The 21,680-nt window shown below is 73.5% G+C and overlaps 2 protein-coding genes across 2 annotated transcripts; both read left to right on the top strand.

Annotated features, from left to right (window-relative positions):
• The first annotated feature begins 17 nt into the window (after nt 1–17).
• Nucleotides 18–2,095, top strand: LOC129198365 (folate receptor gamma-like). The gene is made up of 5 exons (XM_054807633.1): nt 18–347; nt 530–674; nt 892–1,080; nt 1,193–1,328; nt 1,660–2,095. The coding sequence occupies exons 1-5, from the start codon at nt 301–303 to the stop codon at nt 1,938–1,940; spliced, it is 798 nt and encodes a 265-aa protein (XP_054663608.1). The 5' UTR covers nt 18–300; the 3' UTR covers nt 1,941–2,095.
• A 968-nt stretch (nt 2,096–3,063) lies between these two features.
• On the top strand, nt 3,064–20,093 carry INPPL1 (inositol polyphosphate phosphatase like 1). The gene is given in 29 exon segments (XM_054807565.1): nt 3,064–3,266; nt 8,628–8,691; nt 9,374–9,524; nt 9,621–9,741; nt 9,827–9,964; nt 10,052–10,142; nt 11,240–11,329; nt 12,134–12,172; nt 12,174–12,233; nt 12,918–13,068; nt 13,301–13,407; nt 13,644–13,746; nt 13,839–14,035; nt 14,410–14,527; nt 15,111–15,207; nt 15,295–15,433; nt 15,505–15,604; nt 15,702–15,790; nt 15,932–16,013; nt 16,112–16,201; nt 16,315–16,428; nt 16,524–16,612; nt 16,703–16,790; nt 16,905–17,060; nt 17,137–17,221; nt 17,506–17,655; nt 17,750–18,482; nt 19,446–19,573; nt 19,968–20,093. Coding segments are annotated over 29 exon segments (3,813 nt in total). The 5' UTR covers nt 3,064–3,114; the 3' UTR covers nt 20,059–20,093.
• The last annotated feature ends 1,587 nt before the right edge of the window (nt 20,094–21,680 follow it).

Below are 21,680 nucleotides of genomic sequence, written 5' to 3'. Positions count from 1 at the left end.
GGGCCACCTCCCCGCCGTGGCTGCCCCCCCTCCCCGGGGTGGGAAGACAAAACAAATCGAGTGGATTTTGGCCGGTGCTGGCCCCAGCCTGGCGCCAGGAGGCCAGAGCCTGGCTCCACGCAGGGCTGGGGGGGCCGGAGCAGGCGCGGGGATCACCCCAGGACACGCCAGGGCGGCGGGGCGCGGCGCCCCATCCCGCCCGTGCCCGTGGGCGCTGCCTGACCCGCCGTGCCCGGCCACGGCAGCGGGCGACGTCCCGTGATCGGCGGCCAAGGGTTGCGCCGCACCGCGACCTTTGAGATGAGCCGCGCTCGCCCCGCGGCACCCGGCGCCCGGCACCCCCCCAGGTAAGAGCCCCGACGCTCCGCCGGTGGTCCCGGCCAAGGGCTGGCGGTGACAGTGCGCCGTCACGCTCCCACGTGCCACGCGGGGGACTTTGTCCTCGCCGCGTCCCTGAGGGGACCCACGGTGCCGGTGCTCCCGCCCGGGAGCCTGGGTGCCGCCGTCCTGACCCCCCCGGTGCCGCCAGCAGGGCGATGGCAGCCACGCGGGTGCTGCTGCTGGCGCTCGTGGCCTGGCCGGCTGCTGCGGCGCAGGACTCGCTGCTCAACATCTGCATGGACGCCAAGCACCACAAAACGGAGCCCGGCCCCGAGGGGCAGCTCTACGGGCAGGTACGGTCCTCGCCCGCCGCCCCGGCACCCGCCAGCATCGCCGGCCATGGCATCACCGGGCCGGACCCCGGCGCTGCCGTGGCGGGGTGTCCTACGCCCCGGCGGGGTGTCCATCACACCCCGTGGGTGCCGGTGCTTTCCCCGGCACGCCTGGCACCCCACCCCATGCCGGGATGCGGCGGTGGGTCCCGGCTGAGCCCCGGCTGCCCCGGCGCAGTGTGCCCTTTGGAAGGAGAACGCCTGCTGCACCGCCAACACCAGTTTGGAGGCTCACCAGGACCAGTCCTACCTGTACAACTTCAACTGGGACCATTGCGGGGCCATGCCCGAGAAGTGCAAGCGTCACTTCATCCAGGACACGTGTCTCTACGAGTGCTCCCCCAACCTGGGGCCCTGGATCGACCAGGTGGGTGCAGGACCCCCCACCCACCCACCCAACCGCCGGGGGGGTGGGGGGGAGCCGGGAGGTCCCCAGGGTGAACTGGGATGAACTGGGATGAACTGGGGTGCCGCCGCAGGCGGACACCAGCTGGCGTAAGGAGCGGATCCTGCACGTGCCGCTGTGCCGGGAGGACTGCGAGCAGTGGTGGGAGGACTGCCAGGACGCCGTCACCTGCAAGGTCAACTGGCACAAGGGCTGGAACTGGACCACAGGTCAGTGGGGGGGCGTGGGGACCCCCCCTCCTCGGGGCCAGACCCCCCTGTGGGTCCCCGGTCACCCCCTGTCTTGCCGCAGTGGGGGGGGGGTGGCTGCATCCCCCCTCCCCGGTGGCTGTGAGTGGGTCGGGGGGGGGGTGAGAGTCCCCATGGGGGGGGTGACAGTGACAGCGACAGTGGGTGCCGGCAGCTGGGTGGGGACCCCCAGAGTCAACCCCCCCCTCGGCAAAGGACCCGTCGGGACCCCGACACTCCCCACGCGCAGGGGAACGCCACCCCCTGCCCCAAAGACCCCCCCCCTCACAGGTCGCCCCCTCCCTTCCCGCAGGCACCAACCAGTGTCCCCAGGGTGCCATGTGCCAGAAGTTCAAGTACGTCTTCCCCACCGCCGCCGACCTCTGCGAGCAGGTCTGGTCCCACTCCTACCGCTACACCACCCACCGCCGCGGCAGCGGCCGCTGCATCCAGATGTGGTTCGACCCCGCGCAGGGGAACCCCAACGTCGCCGTAGCTCGGTACTACGCCCGTGGTGCCGCCGTGGCCCCCCCCGGCCCCCCGCTCCTCGTCCTGCTGGCCCTGCTGCCCCTCGCCCTCCTGGCCTTGCTCTGAGCAGGGGCAGCTGCAGGCAGGAGCGGGCAGCGGATGGGCAGGGGGGGGGGGTGTCCGGGCTGCCCCGTGTCCCCCCCCCCCTCCCCCCGTGGGATGTCCCCAGGCTGCACCGGCCGCTGTGTCCCGTCCCCCCCCCAATAAATGCTCCTGCCCCACTCAGTGTCGGGGTGCCGTGGGGCTGGGGGAGGCGGGATGGGGGGCACCCATCTCGGGGACCCCCCCGTTTATCCATCCCGACCCGCCGGGCTGCGTGGCATTGCCCCCCGAACCCCCACACCCGGCAAAGCGGGGGGCACGGGGCTCCCCGCCGCTGGGACACTGGGGGACGGGACACCCCCCCCCCAGGGCCGGGGCACACGGCTGTCCCGGGGGTCCTGCCGGCCCGGAGCCCACCCGGCTGCCCCCCGCCCCGCTCCTGGCCCCCCTCGCAGCCCGGTGCCCGGCTCCCCGGTGCTGCCGGTCCCGGTGCCCGCTCCTGCCCTCGGCCCAGCCCGGTTTCCCCGGCCCCCCCCCGGCTCCACGGCCCCGGCCCGCTGCCCCCCCTGCCCTTCCCGGTCTCCATCCGGTGCTCCCCGTCCCTCGGTGCTGCTGCCGGGCTCCCCGGTGCTCCCCATCCCCCGGTGTGCCCCATCCCCCGGTGCTCCCGGTCCCCCCGGTGGTCCTCATCCCCCGGTGTGCCCCATCCCCCGGTGCCGCTGCTCGCCCCCCGGTGCTGCCGGTCCCCCCGGTGCTCCCCATCCCCCGGTGCTCCCGATCCCCCCGGTGCTCCCCATCCTCCAGTGCTCCCCATCCCCCGGTGTGCCCCATCCCCCGGTGCCGCTGCTCGGCCCCCGGTGCTGCCGGTCCCCCCGGTGCTCCCCATCCCCCGGTGCTCCCGGTCCCGCCGGTGGTCCCCATGCCCCGCTGTGCCCCATCCCCCGGTGCTGCCCGCCCCCCGTGTGCCCCATCCCCCGGTGGCCCCCCCGCTGCTCCCCATCCCCCGGTTACCGCTCATCCCCCCCCCCCCCCCCAACGCCACCGCCCGTCTCCCCGGTGCTCCTGCCCGCCCCCTCCCGTTTCTCCCCGCCCCCTCCCGTTTCTCCCCGCCCCCTCCCGGTGCTCCCCGCCCCCTCCCGCCCCCCTCCCGGTGCTGCCCCCGCCCGCCCAGCGCGGAGCGCGGCCCCGGTGGCGGAGCATGGCGGGTGCGGGGGGGCCGGCGCCGCCCTGGTACCACCGGGACCTGAGCCGGGCCGCCGCCGAGGAGCAGCTGGCGCGGGCCGGGCGGGACGGCAGCTTCCTGGTGCGGGACAGCGAGAGCGTGGCGGGGGCCTACGCGCTCTGCCTGCTGTGAGTGGGGGGCACCGGGGGGAACCGGGGGGGGCAACGGGGGGGGAACCGGGGGGGGCACCGGGGGGATCCGGCGGGGAACCAGAGGGGGCACTGGGGGGGCACCGGGGGGAACTGGGGGGGATCCGGCGGGGAACCAGAGGGGGCACCGGGGGGGCACCGGGGGGAACTGGGGGGGATCCGGCGGGGAACCAGAGGGAGCACCGGGGGGGAACTGGGGGGGATCCGGCGGGGAACCAGAGGGGGCACCGGGGGGACCTGGGGGGGATCCGGCGGGGAACCAGAGGGGGCACCGGGGGGAACTGGGGGGGATCCGGTGGGGAACCAGAGGGGGCACCGGGGGGAACTGGGGGGGATCCGGCGGGGAACCAGAGGGGGCACCGGGGGGAACTGGGGGGGATCCGGCGGGGAACCAGAGGGGGCACCGGGGGGAACTGGGGGGGATCCAGCGGGGAACCAGAGGGGGCACCGGGGGGAACTGGGGGGGATCCAGCGGGGAACCAGAGGGGGCACCGGGGGGAACTGGGGGGGATCCGGTGGGGAACCAGAGGGGGCACTGGGGGGGCACCGGGGGGAACTGGGGGGGATCCGGCGGGGAACCAGAGGGGGCACCGGGGGGGCACCGGGGGGAACTGGGGGGGATCCGGCGGGGAACCAGAGGGGGCACCGGGGGGGCACCGGGGGGAACTGGGGGGGATCCGGCGGGGAACCAGAGGGAGCACCGGGGGGGAACTGGGGGGGATCCGGCGGGGAACCAGAGGGGGCACCGGGGGGAACTGGGGGGGATCCGGCGGGGAACCAGAGGGGGCACCGGGGGGAACTGGGGGGGATCCGGCGGGGAACCAGAGGGGGCACCGGGGGGAACTGGGGGGGATCCGGTGGGGAACCAGAGGGGGCACCGGGGGGAACTGGGGGGGATCCGGCGGGGAACCAGAGGGGGCACTGGGGGGGCACCGGGGGGAGCACGGGGGGGGGATCCGGCAGGGAACCAGAGGGGACACCGAGGGGGAACCGGAGGGAGCACCTAGGGGGGCACCGGGGGGGGCACCGAGAGGCACTGGGGGGGTGCGGTGAGGGGGGGCTGGGGGAGATGTGAGGGGCACCGGGGGGGCAGGGGAGCACCGGGGGGCCGGCGGGGGAGCACCGACGAGGTAGCCGGGGGTGCATGGGGGGAGAATGAGAAGTAGCGGGGGGCACTGGGGGGAGCGTCGGGGGGGTCCGGGGGGCACCAGGGGAGATCTGGGGGGCACAAGTACGGTGTCGGGGGGGGGACACCAACGGGGCATCGGGGGGAATCAGGAGGGGCACTGGGGGGGTCTGGGGCAGATCTTGGGGGAGCAGTGGAGGGGATCTGGGGGAGCACTGGGGGGCACCTCGGGGGGGGGGCACTGACACCCAGAGGGCAGTGGGCACAGGGGGACCCGACATGGGGGTCACCGGCACTATGGGGGGACCGGGCACCGGGGGGAAACGGGGACAGGGGGGCTGGGATAGCGCGGGGAGTGGCGGGACAGGGAGTGGGCGGGTGGGAGTCTGGGGGGGGGGACAGGCAGGGGGAGACGCGGGGGGCACTGGCACTGCCGGGGGACGGGGCACCGGGGGCTGGTGGCACCCGCGCTGGGCTGGGGGTCCCAGGGGACCGGGCACTGGGGGCTGGGGGGAGCTGGGCTGGCTCTGGGGGGGCTGGGGCACCCACCCTGCCACCACAGGGGTCTGCGAGGATGGGGACTGTCCCCCACCCCGCACTTTTGGGGTCCCTGAGCCTCCCCATGGGGCTGGGGGGCACCAGCCCCTGCCCTCATATCTGGGGGGTCCCCAGCCCAGAGGGGTGCTGGGGGGATGGCTCTGTGCCCATGCGTCACACTGGGGGGGTCGGCAGCTCTTGCGGCAGTGCCGGGGTCCCTGGGGTGCTGCCACCCCCTGCCCGGTGGCGGTGCCAGCCCTGGGGCTGAGCGCGCGGTGGCACCGGGGCAGCAGCCCAGCCGTCGCCGTGCAGCGGGGCTCGGCCACCCCACCGTCCCCCGGGTCTGGCCGGCACCTCGGCGTGTCGGTGGCACGGCTCAGCACCGTGCCGGGGTGCTCCCGGGGTGCGCCACCGGCTCTGCTTGGGGCCGGCTGCCTGTGCCGGTGCCAGGCCCTTGATGTGGTTGTGGGGCAGGCGGTGCGGTGCGAGGGCACCTCAAAATGAGGCTTTTCCGCTCCCCACGAGCCCACGGGCGCCGGCAGCCGCTGGCTCCTGGCGGCAAATGAGGGAGAACCAGGAGTTTGCCGCGAGCCGGCCTGCCCTGGCCTGGGGCTCTGCCGTGTGCCGTGCCGGTGCAGGGCGTGCAGCCTCTGCGGTGGCACCGTCCTCCTTCCCTGTGGCCCGTGGCTCACGCAGATTCGGTTTCCCGGCCACGTGGGTGCAGCGTGGCCGTGGCCGCCGGCTCCCTGCCGCGAAGCCGGGGTGGCGAGCGGTACCGGGGGCACGGCACCGGTGGCACGGCAGGGGGAGAGCACGCCTCGCCGCTGCCACTACCGGCACCCAACAGTGCCGCGGGGCTGGGGGACGCATGGGGCGCCTGGGTGGGTGGCAGGGGACTGCAACCGGGCTCTTGGCGCAGGTGCCTGCGTAAGGGGGGTCCGGCACCGGCGTCTCGCCCTGCCTGGCCTGCGGCTGGCGGTGGGAACGTGGCGTCCCCGGTGTCCCCCCGGTGCCGCTGGCCCTGGCAGGCCACCTGGCCCGGCTGTGGCTTTTCCCTGGGCCTCACGGGCTCCGGCCTCCACTGCCAGCTCGGTGCTGCCGGCCCGGCTGTGGGTGCCGCGTGGCCACGCCGAGGGCCGGGACCCTGCAGCAGGGCAAAGCCCGGCACGGGGATGCCATGGCGGGCGGCTACGCCGGACCCTGCTGCGGTGAGGACCGCTGGGGGTCCAAGCCCGGGCGGTGGGCAAGAGCGTGCCGCGGCCCCACCGAGCAGCCCCCTTGCCGACGCAGGGGCGGCCGGGGCTGCTGGGCTGTCGACAGCCGCTGCCGGGGCCTAAAAATAGCTGCGGGGGCAGGAGGAGGAAAGGGAACTGCGCCGGGATCCCGGCAGCGCCGTCTTCCTTTAACCCTCCCGCTGACACGCCGCGGCCTCCGCCGGGCTGGCCGTGGCACACCGGGGCTTCACCGGAGCGAGCGGTGCCGGCACGCAGCAGTGGCACCCCAGGAGCGCTGGCATCGCCGGTTGGCGGCTGGCGAGCGATGCCGGTGGGACGGACCCCCCGCAGTGCCCCACGGGAGGACTGGGGGGCTGAGCCCCCACCCCGGCTCTCTGCTGGTTCGTGGGACGGCAGTGCCAAGGTGGTACCGGCGGGCGCGGGGTACCCCCCTCGCTGCGACGCCCGCACCCCCATCTTGGCACGCAGTGGGGGAGGGCGGTGGGTGCCCCCCTCTCCGGGGGCACGGGCGGCAGTGGGTGCAGGGGTGGTCCCCGCTGTGCCGGCTTGGCTGCGGCGGGATGCCGGCTGGCGCGGCAGAGCCGGCGGGGAGCCCTGGCGCTCGCCGGCAGCCGCGCTCCCACATAATGGCTCTTTGTGCTGGCAGCCCCGGCGTGAGCCCGGCGCTCCCCGGCCCCCTGGGATTATTCACCAAAATAGCAGCCGGGAGCGGCACGGGGCTGGGCGGCCGGGGTTGGCCCCCCCCGGACGGTGTTTGTGGGGGTTCCCTGCAGCCCCCCCAGCTGGGGTCCTCCGTGCCAACCCCTGTGCTGGGGGTCCCTATAGGCCCCCCAGGGTTACCCAGAGACACCCCTGTGCTCCCCCTCAATGGGGACTTTTACGGCCCCCCCTTACCCCCCCAATTTGGGGTTCCCCATACCGACCCTGTGCTGGGGTTCCCCATGCACCCCCCAGCACCCCACATTGGGGTTCCTGCTATGGAGACCCCGACTGTGCTTCAGGGCTTCCCGCAGAGACCCCCCCAGCTGGGGGGCTGTGTGTGCCCCCCCATCCCACCAGCTGGGGGTCCCCAGACAGAGCCCCCTGACACCAGGTTGGGGTCTTCCATGTTGACCCCCCCCAGGATTCCTTTGAGCTGGGGACCCCCCAGATCCCTCAGCAGCGATTTCCCACATGGACCCCTTTACCCCACCCCCCCCCAGGGAGGGTTTTCCATATAGCCCCCCCCCCCCCCGAGAGGGTTCTCATTCAGCCCCCCCCAAGTCGGGGGGTTCCCCATGGCCCCCCATGACCCCTGCCTGGGCACTGGGGCACCCAGGAGCAGCCCCAGTGCTGGGGGAGTGGGTGCTGCACCCGCGGGGTGATGGGGTGCAATGCCTGCCATGGGGGGGGGGGGGGGTCGTGTCCACGGGGGGGGGGGGCATAAATGGGGGATCCCCTTTCTGGAGCCCGTGGGAGGATGCTCGCGCCGTGCCCCCGCTCGCTGGGGTGGGCGACGGGGGAGTGGGTGGCACCGGGGGACCCGGCGTTGCGGGGTAGGGGGGCACCGGGGGACCCGGCACAACACCCCCTCCACGGACACGGTAGCAGGGGACGCAGCCCGGCCCCGGTCCCCCAGCGCCCTGGCGGGGTGTCACCGTGCCGGGGACGCCGCAGCTGAGCTGACAGGTGGCCGTGGCACGGTGACAGCCTCCATGGTCACGGTGACCTCTGCGAGGGCTGTGGCGGGGGGCCAGCCCGGGAGACACCGTCCCTGCCGCCGGCACCGGGGAGGGGGTGTCCGGCCGTGCCGGGGGTCCCGGCTCCCGGCGTCCCCCCGCTGCGGAGGGGACAGGCGCGGGGTCCCGGTCCTGCTCCCCGTGCCCGCTGGCGTCGGCACCCCGTCTCTCAGCGCCGCCCGTCGCCCCCTGCCCCGGGATCGCGTCCCCGGTTCCTGTGAGCTTCCATTGAAAAATAAATTGCTTCCTGGCCTCCCGGCTGCCAGCGCCTGCCTGCTCCTGCCTGCTCCTGCCTGCTCCTGCCGGTGGTGCGGGCAGGGGACGCCCGCTCTGGCACAGGGATGGGCAGCAGGGCCGGGATCCGCGGCGTGGGATGGGGCAGGCTGGGGGGCTGCCCGGGGACGTGGGTGTGGATTGGTGGGGGGGCCCTTGGAGCAAGCCGGGGGACCCCTAGCACCCACCTGGGACCCCCAGCACCCATCCCACAGGCATTTTCCCACGGGGGCCGGGCTGAGACCTGGCAGCTCATTGCATGCCACGGGCAATGGTGGTACCAGAGCCGCTTCTCCCTGCGGCCGCTCGTGCCTGGCCGGTGACACGGGGATCCGGCAGGACGGGTGCCTGGTGTCCCCCCGGGGCTGGGGGGGCCGTGCAGGCAGGGAGGGGATGCTCCCCCCCCCCCCCCCCAGCATCCTCTGCCTGACGCCCCCCCGGCTGCCCGCAGGTTCCAGAAGCACGTCCACACCTACCGCATCCTGCCCGACGAGGAGGACTTTCTGGCCGTGCAGGTGGGAGTGCCCCCCCGCCCCGTGACACAGGCCACCCCTCGGCTCTTCGGGAGCGGGGTCCCCCCCCGCAGGGGGCAGCTGGGGGGGGTCCTGGCACAGGCTGCGGAATGTCGGGGTGCTGGGACCCCCAGCCCGCACCGGGCTCCTGCTGGGGGGTGCTGGGTGTGTGTGTGGGGTGCTGGGTGGGCACAGCACCCCATTTACAGCCCCTCGCCCAATGTGTGCCGGGGCGGGGGGGGTGTCCCATAGCGGGGCTCGGCCTCGGCCCTGTGCCACGAGCGTGCCCGGCTCTCCGGCACAGCCGGGCGGCTCCGCTGCTCCCGTTGTGGCTGGCCGGCACGCCGGGTATTTTTAGAGCAACAGAACCCGCTTTGTGCCGGCCGGGCAGGCAGGAAAAAGCCACCCCCGGGAGGGAGGGGGCCGAGGGATGGCCGCTGCCTGCACCCTGCTGCCTGCACCCTGCTGCCTGCACCCTGCTGCCTGCACCCTGCCAGCCCTCCCGGCACGCAGCCGTTGCATCGCGGCGGGATCCCACGTGCGCCAGGGCCCGCTCCCCACGGGGCTCAGCCTTGGAGCTGTGGGGTCAGCCCCCCATCCTGCACGGGGAGGGGGGGGATGTCCCTGCACGGGGGGGTCCGGGTGACCCCTCCGGCGGGTGCTGAGGGTCCCCGTGTCCCCACAGACGTCGCAGGGGGTGCAGGTGAGGCGCTTCAAGACGCTGAGCGAGCTGATCGCCCTGTACCTGCAGCCCAACCAGGGGCTGGTCTGCACCCTCCTCTTCCCCGTCGAGAGGGAGAAGGAGAAGGAGAACGCGGAGGACAGGGACTACTCGGGTATGGCGGGGCGACGCGGGGGGCTGGGTGGGGTCCTGGGACCCCCGGTCCCTGCGGGGGCGGTGACTGATCCCCCCCCCCATCACCCCACTGCAGATGGAGAGGATGAAAAGCCGCCGTTACCGCCGCGCTCCGGCTCCACCAGCTTCTCCGGCACCTCGGCAGGGCTCAGCCCCACCAGCCTGGGGCCGGCCGTGCCGGAGGGGGCGGCGGAGAGGTGAGGGTCTGCACCCCTGCCTGTGCCCTGCCTGTTCCCTGCCCGTCCCTGCCGGCTCCTCACCCTCCACGCTCCCTCCCTGCAGCACCAACGGCCTGAGCAGCATCTCCCACGAGTACCTGAAGGGCAGCTACACGCTGGACCTGGAGGCGGTGAAGGGGGGGGCCAGCAGCCTCCCCCACCTCAACAAGACCCTCGTCACCTCCTGCAAACGGCTGCACAGGTGGGCGCCGGACACCCGGAGGGACGGACGGACGGACGGAGGGTCGGCCGTGCCGCCTGCTGAGCCCGTTCCTCTCGCCCTCCCCAGCGAGGTGGACAAGGTGCTGGCGGGGCTGGAGATCCTCTCCAAGGTGTTCGACCAGCAGAGCTCCCCCATGGTCTCCAAGATCCTGCAGCAGGTGAGGGGGGCGCGGGGACACGGCGGTGCCACCCCCACACGCACACACACACCCCCCCCGGGGGGCCGTGCCCACGGACACGCCACGGCACCGTCCACGGGGACGCGTGGGTGATGGGAAAGCCAGGTCCCATCCTGCCCTGCCCCATGGTGCTGGGGGGTCCTGTGCCTCCGGGGGGCTGTGATGGATCTGGGGGTCCCATCCTGCCCTGCCCCATGGTGCCGGGGGGTCCTGTCCCTCTGGGGGGCTGTGATGGATCTGGGGGTCCCATCCTGCCCTGCCCCATGGTGCCAGGGGGTCCTGTCCCTCTGGGGGGCTGTGATGGATCTGGGGGTCCCATCCTGCCCTGCCCCATGGTGCCGGGGGGTCCTGTCCCTCTGGGGGGCTGTGATGGATCTGGGGGTCCCATCCTGCCCTGCCCCATGGTGCCGGGGGGTCCTGTCCCTCTGGGGGGCTGTGATGGATCTGGGGGTCCCATCCTGCCCTGCCCCATGGTGCCGGGGGGTCCTGTCCCTCTGGGGGGCTGTGATGGATCTGGGGGTCCCATCCTGCCCTGCCCCATGGTGCCGGGGGGTCCTGTCCCTCTGGGGGGCTGTGATGGATCTGGGGGTCCCATCCTGCCCTGCCCCATGGTGCCGGGGGGTCCTGTCCCTCTGGGGGGCTGTGATGGATCTGGGGGTCCCATCCTGCCCTGCCCCATGGTGCCGGGGGGTCCTGTCCCTCTGGGGGGCTGTGATGGATCTGGGGGTCCCATCCTGCCCTGCCCCATGGTGCCGGGGGGTCCTGTCCCTCTGGGGGGCTGTGATGGATCTGGGGGTCCCATCCTGCCCTGCCCCATGGTGCCGGGGGGTCCTGTCCCTCTGGGGGGCTGTGATGGATCTGGGGGTCCCATCCTGCCCTGCCCCATGGTGCTGGGGGGTCCTGTCCCTCTGGGGGTCCCATCCTGCCCCGTTCCACAGTGCTGGGGGGGTCCCATCCTGCCCCATCTCATGGTGCTGGGGGGGTTCTGCCCCTCCGGGGGGGCGGGGATGGATCCGGGGGTGCCGTCCTGGTGCTGCGGCAGTGCCGGGCCGGCCGTGACGTGCCGGGGGTCTCAGACGGCGGGGCAGAGCGGGGAGCAGGAGCTGGAGAGCCTGGTGCTGAAGCTCTCCGTGCTGAAGGATTTCCTCTCCAGCATCGAGAAGAAGGTGGGGCGGGGGTGCTGGGGGTGCTGGGGGTGCTGGGGGCGGGGGTCCGGGTGGGGGTCCGGGTGGGGGTCCGCACCAGGTCCTGTGCCAGGATACAGCCGGGGCACAATCCGGGTGGTGGCAGGGCCAGAACGAGCTGCCTGGGTGGCACGGGGGGGGGAGGCGCTGGGGGGGACTGGGGGGTGATGGAACTGGGGGGCACTGGGGGGCTATTGGGGCTTTTGGGGCTGGGGGGTGATGGAACTGGGGGGCACTGGGGGGGCTGGGGGCACGGGGGGCTGTTGGGGCTGGGGGGTGATGGAACTGGGGGGCACTGGGGGGCTATTGGGGCTTTTGGGGCTGGGGGGTGATGGAACTGGGGGGCACTGGGGGGGCTTTTGGGGCTGGGGGGTGATGGAACTGGGGGGCACTGGGGGGGCTTTTGGGGCTGGGGTGACTGGGGGCACTGGGGGGGCCAGTGGAGCTGGAGGCACTGGGGGGGCTGGGGGCACTGGGGGGCTTTTGGGGCTGGGGGATGATGGAACTGGGGAGCACTGGGGGGGCTGGGGGCACGGGGGGGCTGGGGGCACGGGGGGGCTTTTGGGGCTGGGGGGTGATGGAACTGGGGGGCACTGGGGGGGCTGGGGGCACGGGGGGCTGTTGGGGCTGGGGGGTGATGGAACTGGGGGGCACTGGGGGGGCTGGGGGCACGGGGGGCTGTTGGGGCTGGGGGGCCGGTGCAGCGGGGGGCTGTGCGGGGCTGGGGGGCCGGGGGCCGCGGTGCCCGTCGCTCGGCCGATGCCAGCCCCGGGGCGGCTCTGCCAGGCGCTGAAGGCCCTGCAGGAGATGAGCTCGGCCGCCCCCGCCGCCCCCCCCCCCGCCCCTCTCCCGCAAGGCCAAGAGCATCCCGGTGCAGACCTTCGAGGTGAGTCCTGCCCCCCCCAGCAGAAGGGGCCCCGGGGCGGGGGGGCGTCAGCCGAAACACCGAGGGTGCCGGGGGGGGGGGATCTGGGTGCTGGGGGGGGGATCTGGGTGTCGGGGGGGGGGGGATCTGGGTGCCGGGGGGGGATCTGGGTGTCGGGGGGGGATCTGGGTGCCAGCAGGGGCTGGGTGCCAGGGGGGCGGATCTGGGTGCCGGCGGGGGCTGGGTGTCGGGGGGGGGGATCTGGGTGCCGGGGCCGGGGGGGGGCTGGGTGCCAGGGGAGGGGCTGGGTGCCAAGGGGCAATCTGGGTTCCGGGGGGGAGGGTCTGGGTTCCGGGGGGGGGGGGGATGTGGGTGTCAGGGGGGGGGATCTGGGTGCTGGGGGGGGGGGCTGGGTGCTGGGAGAGAGGGTCTGGGTTCCGGGGAGGGAGGTCTGGGTGCCGGGGGGGGGATGTGGGTGCCGGGGGGGGGGGCGGCTGGGTGCCAGAGGGGCGATCTGGGTGCTGGGGAGGGATCTGGGTGCTGGTGGGGGGGGCTCTGGGTGCCGGGGGGGGGTCTGGGGGGGTGTCTGGGTGCCAGGGGAGGGGCTGGGTGCCAGAGGGGCGATCTGGGTGCCGGGGGGGGATCTGGGTGCCGGGGGGGGTGTCCATGTCCTGTCCCCCCCCGGCACGCGGTGTCCCGCCGCAGGTGAAGCTGGACGTCACCCTGGGGGACCTGACCAAGATCGGCAAGTCGCAGAAGTACACGCTGAGCGTGGACGTGGAGGGGGGCAAGCTGGTGGTGCTGAAGAAGCAGAAGGACTCGCAGGAGGACTGGAACACCTTCACCCACGACAAGAGTGAGGGGGGGGGGACCTGGGGTTGCGGGGGGGGTCCCTGCCGCCCGGCTTGGTGGCCGGGGTGATTTTGCGCTGGAGCGGGTGGGGAGCGTCCCCGTGGGGTCGGTGCTGGGGTGGGTGTCCCCATCCCGGGCGCGTGTCCCCCAGACCCCGGGCTGGAGAGGGGGGGGCACGGTGCCCAGCTGCAGCCCAGCGTGTGTCCCCCCCCCCCGCCCCCCCGTCTCTCCCCCAGTCCGGCAGCTGATCAAGTCGCAGCGGGTGCAGAACAAACTGGGCATCGTTTTCGAGAAGGAAAAGGATAAAACGCAACGGAAAGACTTCGTTTTCGTCAGCGCCCGGGTGGGTCGCGCTCTGCCGGGATGGGGGGGTGGGGGATCCCTCCTGGGGGGGGGGGGGCGCAGGATTGAACCCCCGGTTCCCCGTAGGGGCTTGGGGATGGGCGCTGGGTGACTGGGGGATGTCCCCAGGGCGGTCCCTGCCCGGCCCCCCTGAGTTTGGCCGAGCTGAGCTGGGGGGGGGCTGGAGGCGGCTGGGGGGAGCCCCACTGCCCCCCCTCACTGCTGCCCCCCCCGCAGAAGCGGGAGGCTTTCTGCCAGCTCCTGCAGCTGATGAAGAACAAGCATTCCCACCAGGATGAGCCCGACATGATCTCCATCTTCATCGGCACCTGGAACATGGGTGAGCGGGGCCGGGGGGGGGACCCCACCGCGGGGGGGGGGCTGAGCCCGTGGGGTGCCCCCCCTGACGGTTCCTCTCCCGCCCCGCCGCAGGCAGCGTGCCCCCGCCCAAGAGCATCACGTCGTGGTTCACCTCCAGGGGCTTGGGGAAGACGCTGGACGAGGTGACGGTCGCCATCCCCCACGACATCTACGTCTTCGGCACCCAGGAGAATTCCCTGGGGGACAAGGAGTGGGTGGATTTCCTCCGCGCCGTGCTGAAGGACTTCACGGAGGTGGAGTACCGCCCGGTAGGAACCCGGGGGCTCTGGGGGCCGCGGAGCGCAAGGCACCGGCGGGCGGTGGAGACGGGTGATGCTCGGTGTCCGTCCCCCCCCCGGCTCCTGACCGGGTGCTCGGGGGGCTGCGGGCGCTCCGGCTCTGGTGTTGCGGGGTGGTCTCACGGTGTCAGGGGGGATGTGGGTGCTGGTGGGGGTGGGTTTCCCCACGGAACAGCCCTCGGGTGGGAGAGGCTGGGTGACGAAGGGGACTTCTGCAACGAGCCGCCCGGGTGGGTGCACCCAAGGGGCACCCCGCACCCACGGGACGGGGACGCGTTTCCCGGCGGGGTCCGGCGCGGAGGCGGGGGTCTCACGGGGGTCTCACGGCGGCCGTGGGCCCGCAGGTGGCCATGCAGTCCCTGTGGAACATCAAGGTGGTGGTGCTGGTGAAGCCGGAGCACGAGAACCGCATCAGCCACGTCAGCACCTCCAGCGTCAAGACGGGGATCGCCAACACCCTGGGTAGGGGCCGGAGCCGCGGGGGGCTGGGGGGCTCGGGGGGCTGGGCTGGCGTGCGTTGCACGAGGAGGGGTCCTGGCGCGTCTGTGGTGCGTGGGGGGAGGTCCCGGTGTTGCACGCGTTGCACAAGGAGGGGTCCCGGAGCACAGGCATTGCGGGATGTGTGTGCGTTGCACAAGGAGGGGTCCCCGTGTGTGTGTGCGTGTTGCACGGGGAGGGGTCCTGGTGTTGCACGTGTTGCACAAGGAGGGGTCCTGGAGCGCGTGCGTTGCGTGATGAGGAGTCTTGGGGTGCGCGCGTTGCACGGGGAGGGGTCCCACCAAGGGTGCGTTGCACAAGGAGGGGTCTTGGCAAATCTGCTTTGCATGGGGAGGGGTCCCCGTGTTGCACGAGGAGGGGCCTGTCTGGGCGCGTGTGCATTGCACGGGGAGGATTCTGGGTGCGTGTGCGTTGCACGAGGAGCCTGGCCCAGCGCAGTCTGGGTGAGGACTTGCCCTGTCACCGGGGCTTGGGGGCAGCTGGGTCCCCGTGTCCCCCCCCCCCATCCGGCCCGGCCTGATCCTGCCCCGTCCCCGGGTCCCGGCAGGGAACAAGGGAGCCGTGGGCGTCTCCTTCATGTTCAACGGCACCTCCTTCGGCTTCGTCAACTGCCACCTCACCTCCGGCAACGAGAAGACGGCACGGTGAGCGCCCAGGAACCGGGACGGGCCCCATCCTGCCCCGGGGCTGTGCCGGCCTGTGCCACCCCCGTGTCGTCCCCCCCCCGGCAGGAGGAACCAGAACTACCTGGACATCCTGCGCCTGCTCTCGCTGGGGGACAAGCAGCTGAGCTCCTTCGACATCTCCCTCCGCTTCACCCACCTCTTCTGGTTCGGGGACCTCAATTACCGCCTGGACATGGACATCCAGGTGGGCAGGAGAGGGGGGATGGCGGGGGGGGGGTCTGTCGGGGTCCCCGTGCCAGCCCCCCTGTCCCGCAGGAGATCCTCAACTACATCAGCCGCAAGGAGCTGGAGCCGCTGCTCAAGGTGGATCAGCTCAACCTGGAGAAGGAGAAGCACAAGGTCTTCTTGCGCTTCGGTGAGGGCTGGGGGGGCTCGGGGGGTTTTGGGGGCTCGGGGGGGGGGCAGCCCCCGCTGCTGGGACTGTCCTGACATGTCCCCCGCTGTCGGTGCAGGCGAGGAGGAGATCACCTTCCCCCCCACCTACCGCTACGAGCGGGGCTCCCGGGACACCTACGTCTGGCACAAGCAGAAGCCCACGGGGGTAGGTGCTGGGCAAGGGGGGAGATATCCCCCCCCAGCCTGACCCTGGGGTCGGGGGGGGGGGCACCCCCCCCAGCCTGACACCCCCCCTGGACTCCCCCCCCCCCCCCCCCCCCCCCCCCCCCCCCCCTCTCCCCGCCAGGTCCGCACCAACGTGCCGTCCTGGTGCGACCGCATCCTCTGGAAGTCCTACCCCGAGACTCACATCAACTGCAACGCCTACGGTGAGCTGTGCCTGTCCCCTCCCTGGGACGCTGTGCCCCCCCCCCCCCAGGGACGGGACCCCCCCCCAGCCTGACCCCCCCACCCCGACTGGCCGCAGGGTGCACGGATGACATTGTCACCAGCGACCACTCGCCCGTCTTCGGCTCCTTCGAGGTGGGGGTGACGTCCCAGTTCGTCTCCAAAAAAGGTGCCTGTGCCAAAGGGGACACCCCGCTCCCCCCCCCCCCCCCGCGGGTCCCACCTCTCCCTCGAGGCGGGGAGGGTCCCGGGGGGGTCCCTGAGCCTCGTCTCTCCCTGGAGGGCTCTCCAAGTCCTCCGAGCAGGCGTACATCGAGTTCGAGAGCATCGAGGCCATCGTGAAGACGGCCAGCCGCACCAAGTTCTTCATCGAGTTTTATTCCACCTGCCTGGAAGGTGAGGGCCGGGGGGGGGGGGTCCCACGGGGCTCGGCGGGGTCCCGGGGGGGGGGCTGCCATGGCGCAGTGCATGTCCCCCCTTCGTCCCCGCAGAGTTCAAGAAGAGCTTCGAGAACGACAGCCAGAGCAGCGACAACATCAACTTCCTCAAGGTGCAGTGGTCGTCCCGGCAGCTGCCCACGGTGAGGAGGGGCCGGGGGTGGGCAGGGCTGGGGCCAGGGGAGGCAGGACCCCCCCCCCAACACCATCATCCCGTGTCCCCTCGCCCGCAGCTGAAGCCCATCCTCTCCGAGATCGAGTACCTGCAGGACCAGCACCTCCTGCTCACCGTCAAATCCCTCGACGGCTACGAGTCCTACGGTGAGTGCCTGCGCCAGCTCCCCCCGGCACCTCGCCGCCCTCCTGGAGCCGGGAGTGGGGGGGTCCCTCGGGGACGTGAACGCCGACCCCCCCACCCGCCGCCGCTGCCCCCAGGGGAGTGCGTCATCGCCCTGAAGTCGATGATCGGCAGCACGGCGCAGCAGTTCCTCACCTACCTGTCGCACCGGGGCGAGGAGACGGGCAACATCCGCGGCTCCATGAAGGTCCGGGTGCCCGCCGAGCGCCTGGGCACCCGCGAGAGGCTCTATGGTGAGGACCCCCCCGCCCCGGGGGGGACGGCGGGGATGGGACCCCCCCCCCTCGCTGAGCCCCCATCCCCTCGCAGAGTGGATCAGCGTCGATAAGGACGAGACGGCGGCCGGCAAAGGGAAGGTGCCGCTGGGTGCCAGAGCCAACCAGGACTATGCCAAGTACGGGGGCCAGGGGTTGGCGGGGCTGGGGAGCGCTGGGGGTCCCTAGCTGGGGGGTCCCGGGGGTGCCGGGGGGGGCTCGAGCATCTCCCGGTGCTGCGGGAGCACGGGCATCCCTCGGAGCATCCCTCCGGCACGGCGTCTGTGGTGGGGCCGGGGACAGCGCGGTGCTGGCTCTGCCGCGCGGGTCAGGGACGGGGGTCTGAGCCCCATCCTGGGGGGGGTCTGAGCCCCGTCCCGGGGTTCTGAGCCCCGTGGGGCACCCGACACCTCTTGTCGCCCAGGTCGGTGGGGCGGAAGCCCACCGGTGCCGAGCCGCTTGCTGCCGCCCCGGCGAAGCTCCCGGAGGAGCCCGAGAAGGGCAGCGCCACGCCGGCCCCCCGGCCCCCCGCCTCGCACCGCAGCACCGCCAGGGACGAGGTGGCCCCGAGCCGGTGAGGGGGGACGGGCAGGGCGGGGGGGGGGGGACACGACACCCACCGGCTGCCCCCGCACCCCGGGGTGCCATGCTCACCCCTGTGCCCTCAGGTCCAAGGTGGAGGCGATGCCGGAGCCGGCGGGGGGGCCGCTGAAGAACAGCTTCAACAACCCGGCGTACTACGTGCTGGAGGGGGTCCCGCACCAGCTGCTGGTGCCCGGGGACCCCGGCAAACCCCCCGCCCCCAAGGCCAAGGTGCAGCTGGCGGTGCCCGAGCGACGCCGGCACCCCTCGGCTGGGCAGCCGCCGGCGTGCCGCGGCGAGGAGAGCTCCTCGGACGAGGACACCGGCACCCTCAACCTGCCGCCGCCGGATTTCCCCCCGCCGCCGCTGCCGCGGGAGCTGGAGCTGCCCCCGAACCCCTTCTACGGCAGCGCCAAGGAGCTGCCGGCACCCGCCGGGTGCGAGGAGCCCAAACCGCGGCCGGGTGCCGGCGGTGCCGCCTTCGGCGAGTCCCCCCCGGCCAAGCTGCACCCCTGGCCCCCGCTGTCTGCCGGGGCCGGATTTGGGCTGGAGGGGCCCGGCAGGACCCCCGGTGCCGGGGGGCTGCCCGCGGCGGGGGGGCTGCTGGACGATCGCTCCTGCTCGGTGCTGCAGATGGCCAAGACGCTGAGCGAGGTGGACTACGCCGGCGGGAAGGGGAGGGCGGCCCCCGCCCCGCTGCTGGGCAAGGGGGGGCGCTTGGAGCTGCCCCCCCGCTGCCTGCCCCCCGACTACAGCCGCCCCCTCGCCTTCCCCCCCCACTCCATCCGGGAGAGCATCCAGGAGGACCAGGCTGAGGAGGTGGGTGTTGGGGGGGGTCAGGGTGCTGGGAACCCCCCGTGACTCCCTTTGGGGTGACCCCTGGGGGCGCTGAGGGTGGGGGCGGTGTTAGGGGGGCGGCGCTGGTCCAGGGCCGTGGGGCACCACCCGCAGCCGGCAAGGGCAGAGGCTGGGCACCCGTCCCGCCTCAGCCCCACACCCCTGCCCCCCCTGCCTGCCTGCCCATCCCCCTGCCTGCCCACACCCCCACCTGCACCCCCTGCCTGCCCCCGTGCCCACCCACCCCACCTGCCTGCACCCCTGCCCATATCCCCTACGTGCCTGCACCCCCGCCCACCTGCACTCCCTTCCTGCCTGCCCCCCTGCCCGCCCGCCCCCCTGCCTGCTGCACCCCTGCCTGCCCACCCCACCTGTCAGCACCCCCTGCCTGCCTGCACCCCCTGCCTGCCCCCTGCCCTCCCACCCCACCTGCCTGCGCCCCTCCGTGTATCCCCTGCCTGCCCATACTCCCTGCCTGCACCCCTGCCCACCCCCTCCCACCTGCACCCCCTGCCTGCCCACCCCCCCGCCTGCTGCACCCCTGCCTGCCCACCCCACCTGCCTGCACCCCTGCCCCCATCCCCTGCCTGCCTGCACCCCCTGCCTGCATCCCCTGCCCACCTACCCCCCATCTGCACCCCCTGCCTGCGTCCCCTGCCTGCCCACCCCTCTGCCTGCCCACACCCCCGCCTGCATCCCCTGCTTGCCCACCCCCCATCTGCACCCCCTGCCTGCTCCCCTGCCCGCCCACCCCACCTGCCTGTATCCCCTGCCCATATCCCCTGCCTGCACCCCTGCCCACCCCCCTCCCGCCTGCCCCCACTGCCTGCACCCCTGCCCGCCCGCCCCCCCGCCTGCCCAGCGGCACAGGGTGGTCCCATCTCGGGGTCCCCTGGGGTGCGGGACGGGTGACGCGGGGCTGACGGCGCGGGTGCTGCCGCGCAGGCGCTGTGCCAGGCGGGACGTGGCGTGGGCGCCGTGCCCGGCGTGGGCGAGTGGCTGCGGGCGCTGGGGCTGGAGCGGTACGAGGAGGGGCTGGTGCGCAACGGCTGGGACGACCTGGAGTTCCTCAGGTGAGCAGCCCCCCGGGGCGGGGGGGCACCCCACACACCCCCCCCCCAAACCCCCCACCTTGCCACCCCCCCCGTGGGGGCCACGTCCTCTCCAGGGGGTCGCGGTGATGCCTGGGTGGGAGCACCCCGCCCTGGGATCCCCCTGCCATGGGGTCCCCCCCCGTTGGGGTGCTGCCCCGGGGGTCCCCGCTGCCCCCCGGGGGTCCCCGCTGCCCCCCAGGGCCACGTAGCCCCACGGCGAGGGGGGGGGAGGAGGAGGCTGGGTGGGCACCCAGCACCCCAGGGGGGGCTCCCGTGCCCACTGGAGGGGTCCCTACGTGTGCTGGGGTGTCCCCCCCGCCCCGGGCTGGGGTACCCTGGGGGTGGCGAGCCCCACGCCTGCCCCCCTCCCCAGCGACATCACGGAGGAGGACCTGGAGGAGGCCGGCGTGCGGGACCCCGGCCACAAGCGCGTCCTCCTGGAGAGCCTCCAGCTCCGCAAATAACGGCGGCCGCGCAGCCCCCGGCCCGCGCAGCCCCCGGCCCGCGCTCCCACCACCGCCACCACCAGCAGCCGCCGTCACCAGCCGGTGGGAGCACTGGGACCCCCTGGCCGCCCCCCCTTCCCCGCCTCCCCGGGTGCTGTGTAACGGCGGTGGGGGGGGGGGCACTGGGTGGGGGGGAGCGGGGGGGGGGAGCGGGTCCTGGTCAGACAATTTCGGGGGGGGGGTCCCACCGCTGGGGCCTCCCCTCGCTTAAGTTATTTCTTATTTATTGAGAGAAGGGGCGAGCATTCGTCTCGCAGGCGGGGGGGTCCCCACGGTCTGGGGGAGGTTTTTGGGGTGAGCCCCGGGGAACCCCAGCTCCCACCGTGGCCCCTTATAGCCAGGGAGGAGGAGGAGGAGGAGGAGGAGGAGGAGGAGGAGGAAGAGTGTCTCAACCCAAGTGCCTTCGTGATGCCCGGCTGGTGCTGAGCTGGGGTGGGGGGGTGGGATGGGGTGGGGGGCTCTGCCGGCCCCTGCGGATAACGCCAGGCAGAGCTCGGGGTGCCTGTCCCCACCCTGGGGGTCCCGTCCCCTCCCGGGGGGTCTCCCCACAGCAGAGCCGGGTCCGTGCCTTCGCCCACGCCCCCCCTCCCACCACCGGTGCCTCCGGGGTGGCCGCCCACCCCCGGCTCCCAGTTTCCCATTAGGTACTTGCTGGATCCGTCCCCCCGCCCCGGGGTGCGCTGCCCTTGGTGGCACCGGGGCTGCACCCACATCCCCCCGTGGGTGCTCAGCCGGGCCCCCCCATGGGTGCTCACCCCCCAACCCCACCAAGTGCCCTTCCAGGGGGGTCCCCGGGGCGGGGGGTGCCCAGGGTCGGGGTCCCCCAGCCATGCTTTCCCCCCACTTCCCGGCCAGGGTGAACCCCCCAGGCTCTCCCTGTCCCCGTGGGGTGACGGAGGGCTGATGCCCACCCCCAGCCCGGCTCCTGGGACCCCCCGGGACCCCCAGCCCCCCCCCGTTCCCCCCGTCCACGCCCCGCTGTCACCGCTCCGGCTGAGATGAAGGATGGGCCGGACCCCCACCGGCAGCCCCCCCCAATCCCCCCTCATTAGCTAACGGGGCGTTTGGTGTGAACTTAATCCTACTAAAAATGCCGTCGTGTTGTGCTCCGTGTTTTGGTGGTTTTTGTTAAATCATGAGCTATTTTTTTAATGTTCAATGTAATGGTCCTTGTAAAGCTGCTTGTGCGCCGGGGTGGGATTCCCGGGGCTGGGATTCCCGGGGGAATCGTGGGAAGGGGTGAGATGAGGAACTGGACCCCAGTGGGGACCCTCCAGGCTGGCCGTACTGGTCCCAGTGCAGGGGGGGACCGGTGCCCTGTCCCCTCCCCGAGGAGCAGGGCCGTGCGTGGGACACTTCGGCTGCCCCGTTTGGAAGACCCCAGCCCTGCCCCCCCGCTCCCCAGCTGTCCCTGCAGCACAGACACCCCCCCCCAAACACCCACTGTGGACCCCGACTCACCCCAGCGCTCCCTTGCACTGAGCATCCTGCCTGCACTCCCTGCCTGCACTCCCTGCCCACACTCCCTGTGGCCCCCTGCCCATCCTGGGGGGTGCAGGGCCCCGGGCCCCCCTTACCCC

Source organism: Grus americana, chromosome 1, assembly GCF_028858705.1.
Source record: "Grus americana isolate bGruAme1 chromosome 1, bGruAme1.mat, whole genome shotgun sequence".
In the NCBI taxonomy this organism is placed as follows: Eukaryota; Metazoa; Chordata; class Aves; order Gruiformes; family Gruidae; genus Grus; species Grus americana.
The sequence above is the reverse complement of the archived record's forward strand: the minus strand, read 5'-3'. Positions and strand labels throughout refer to the sequence as shown.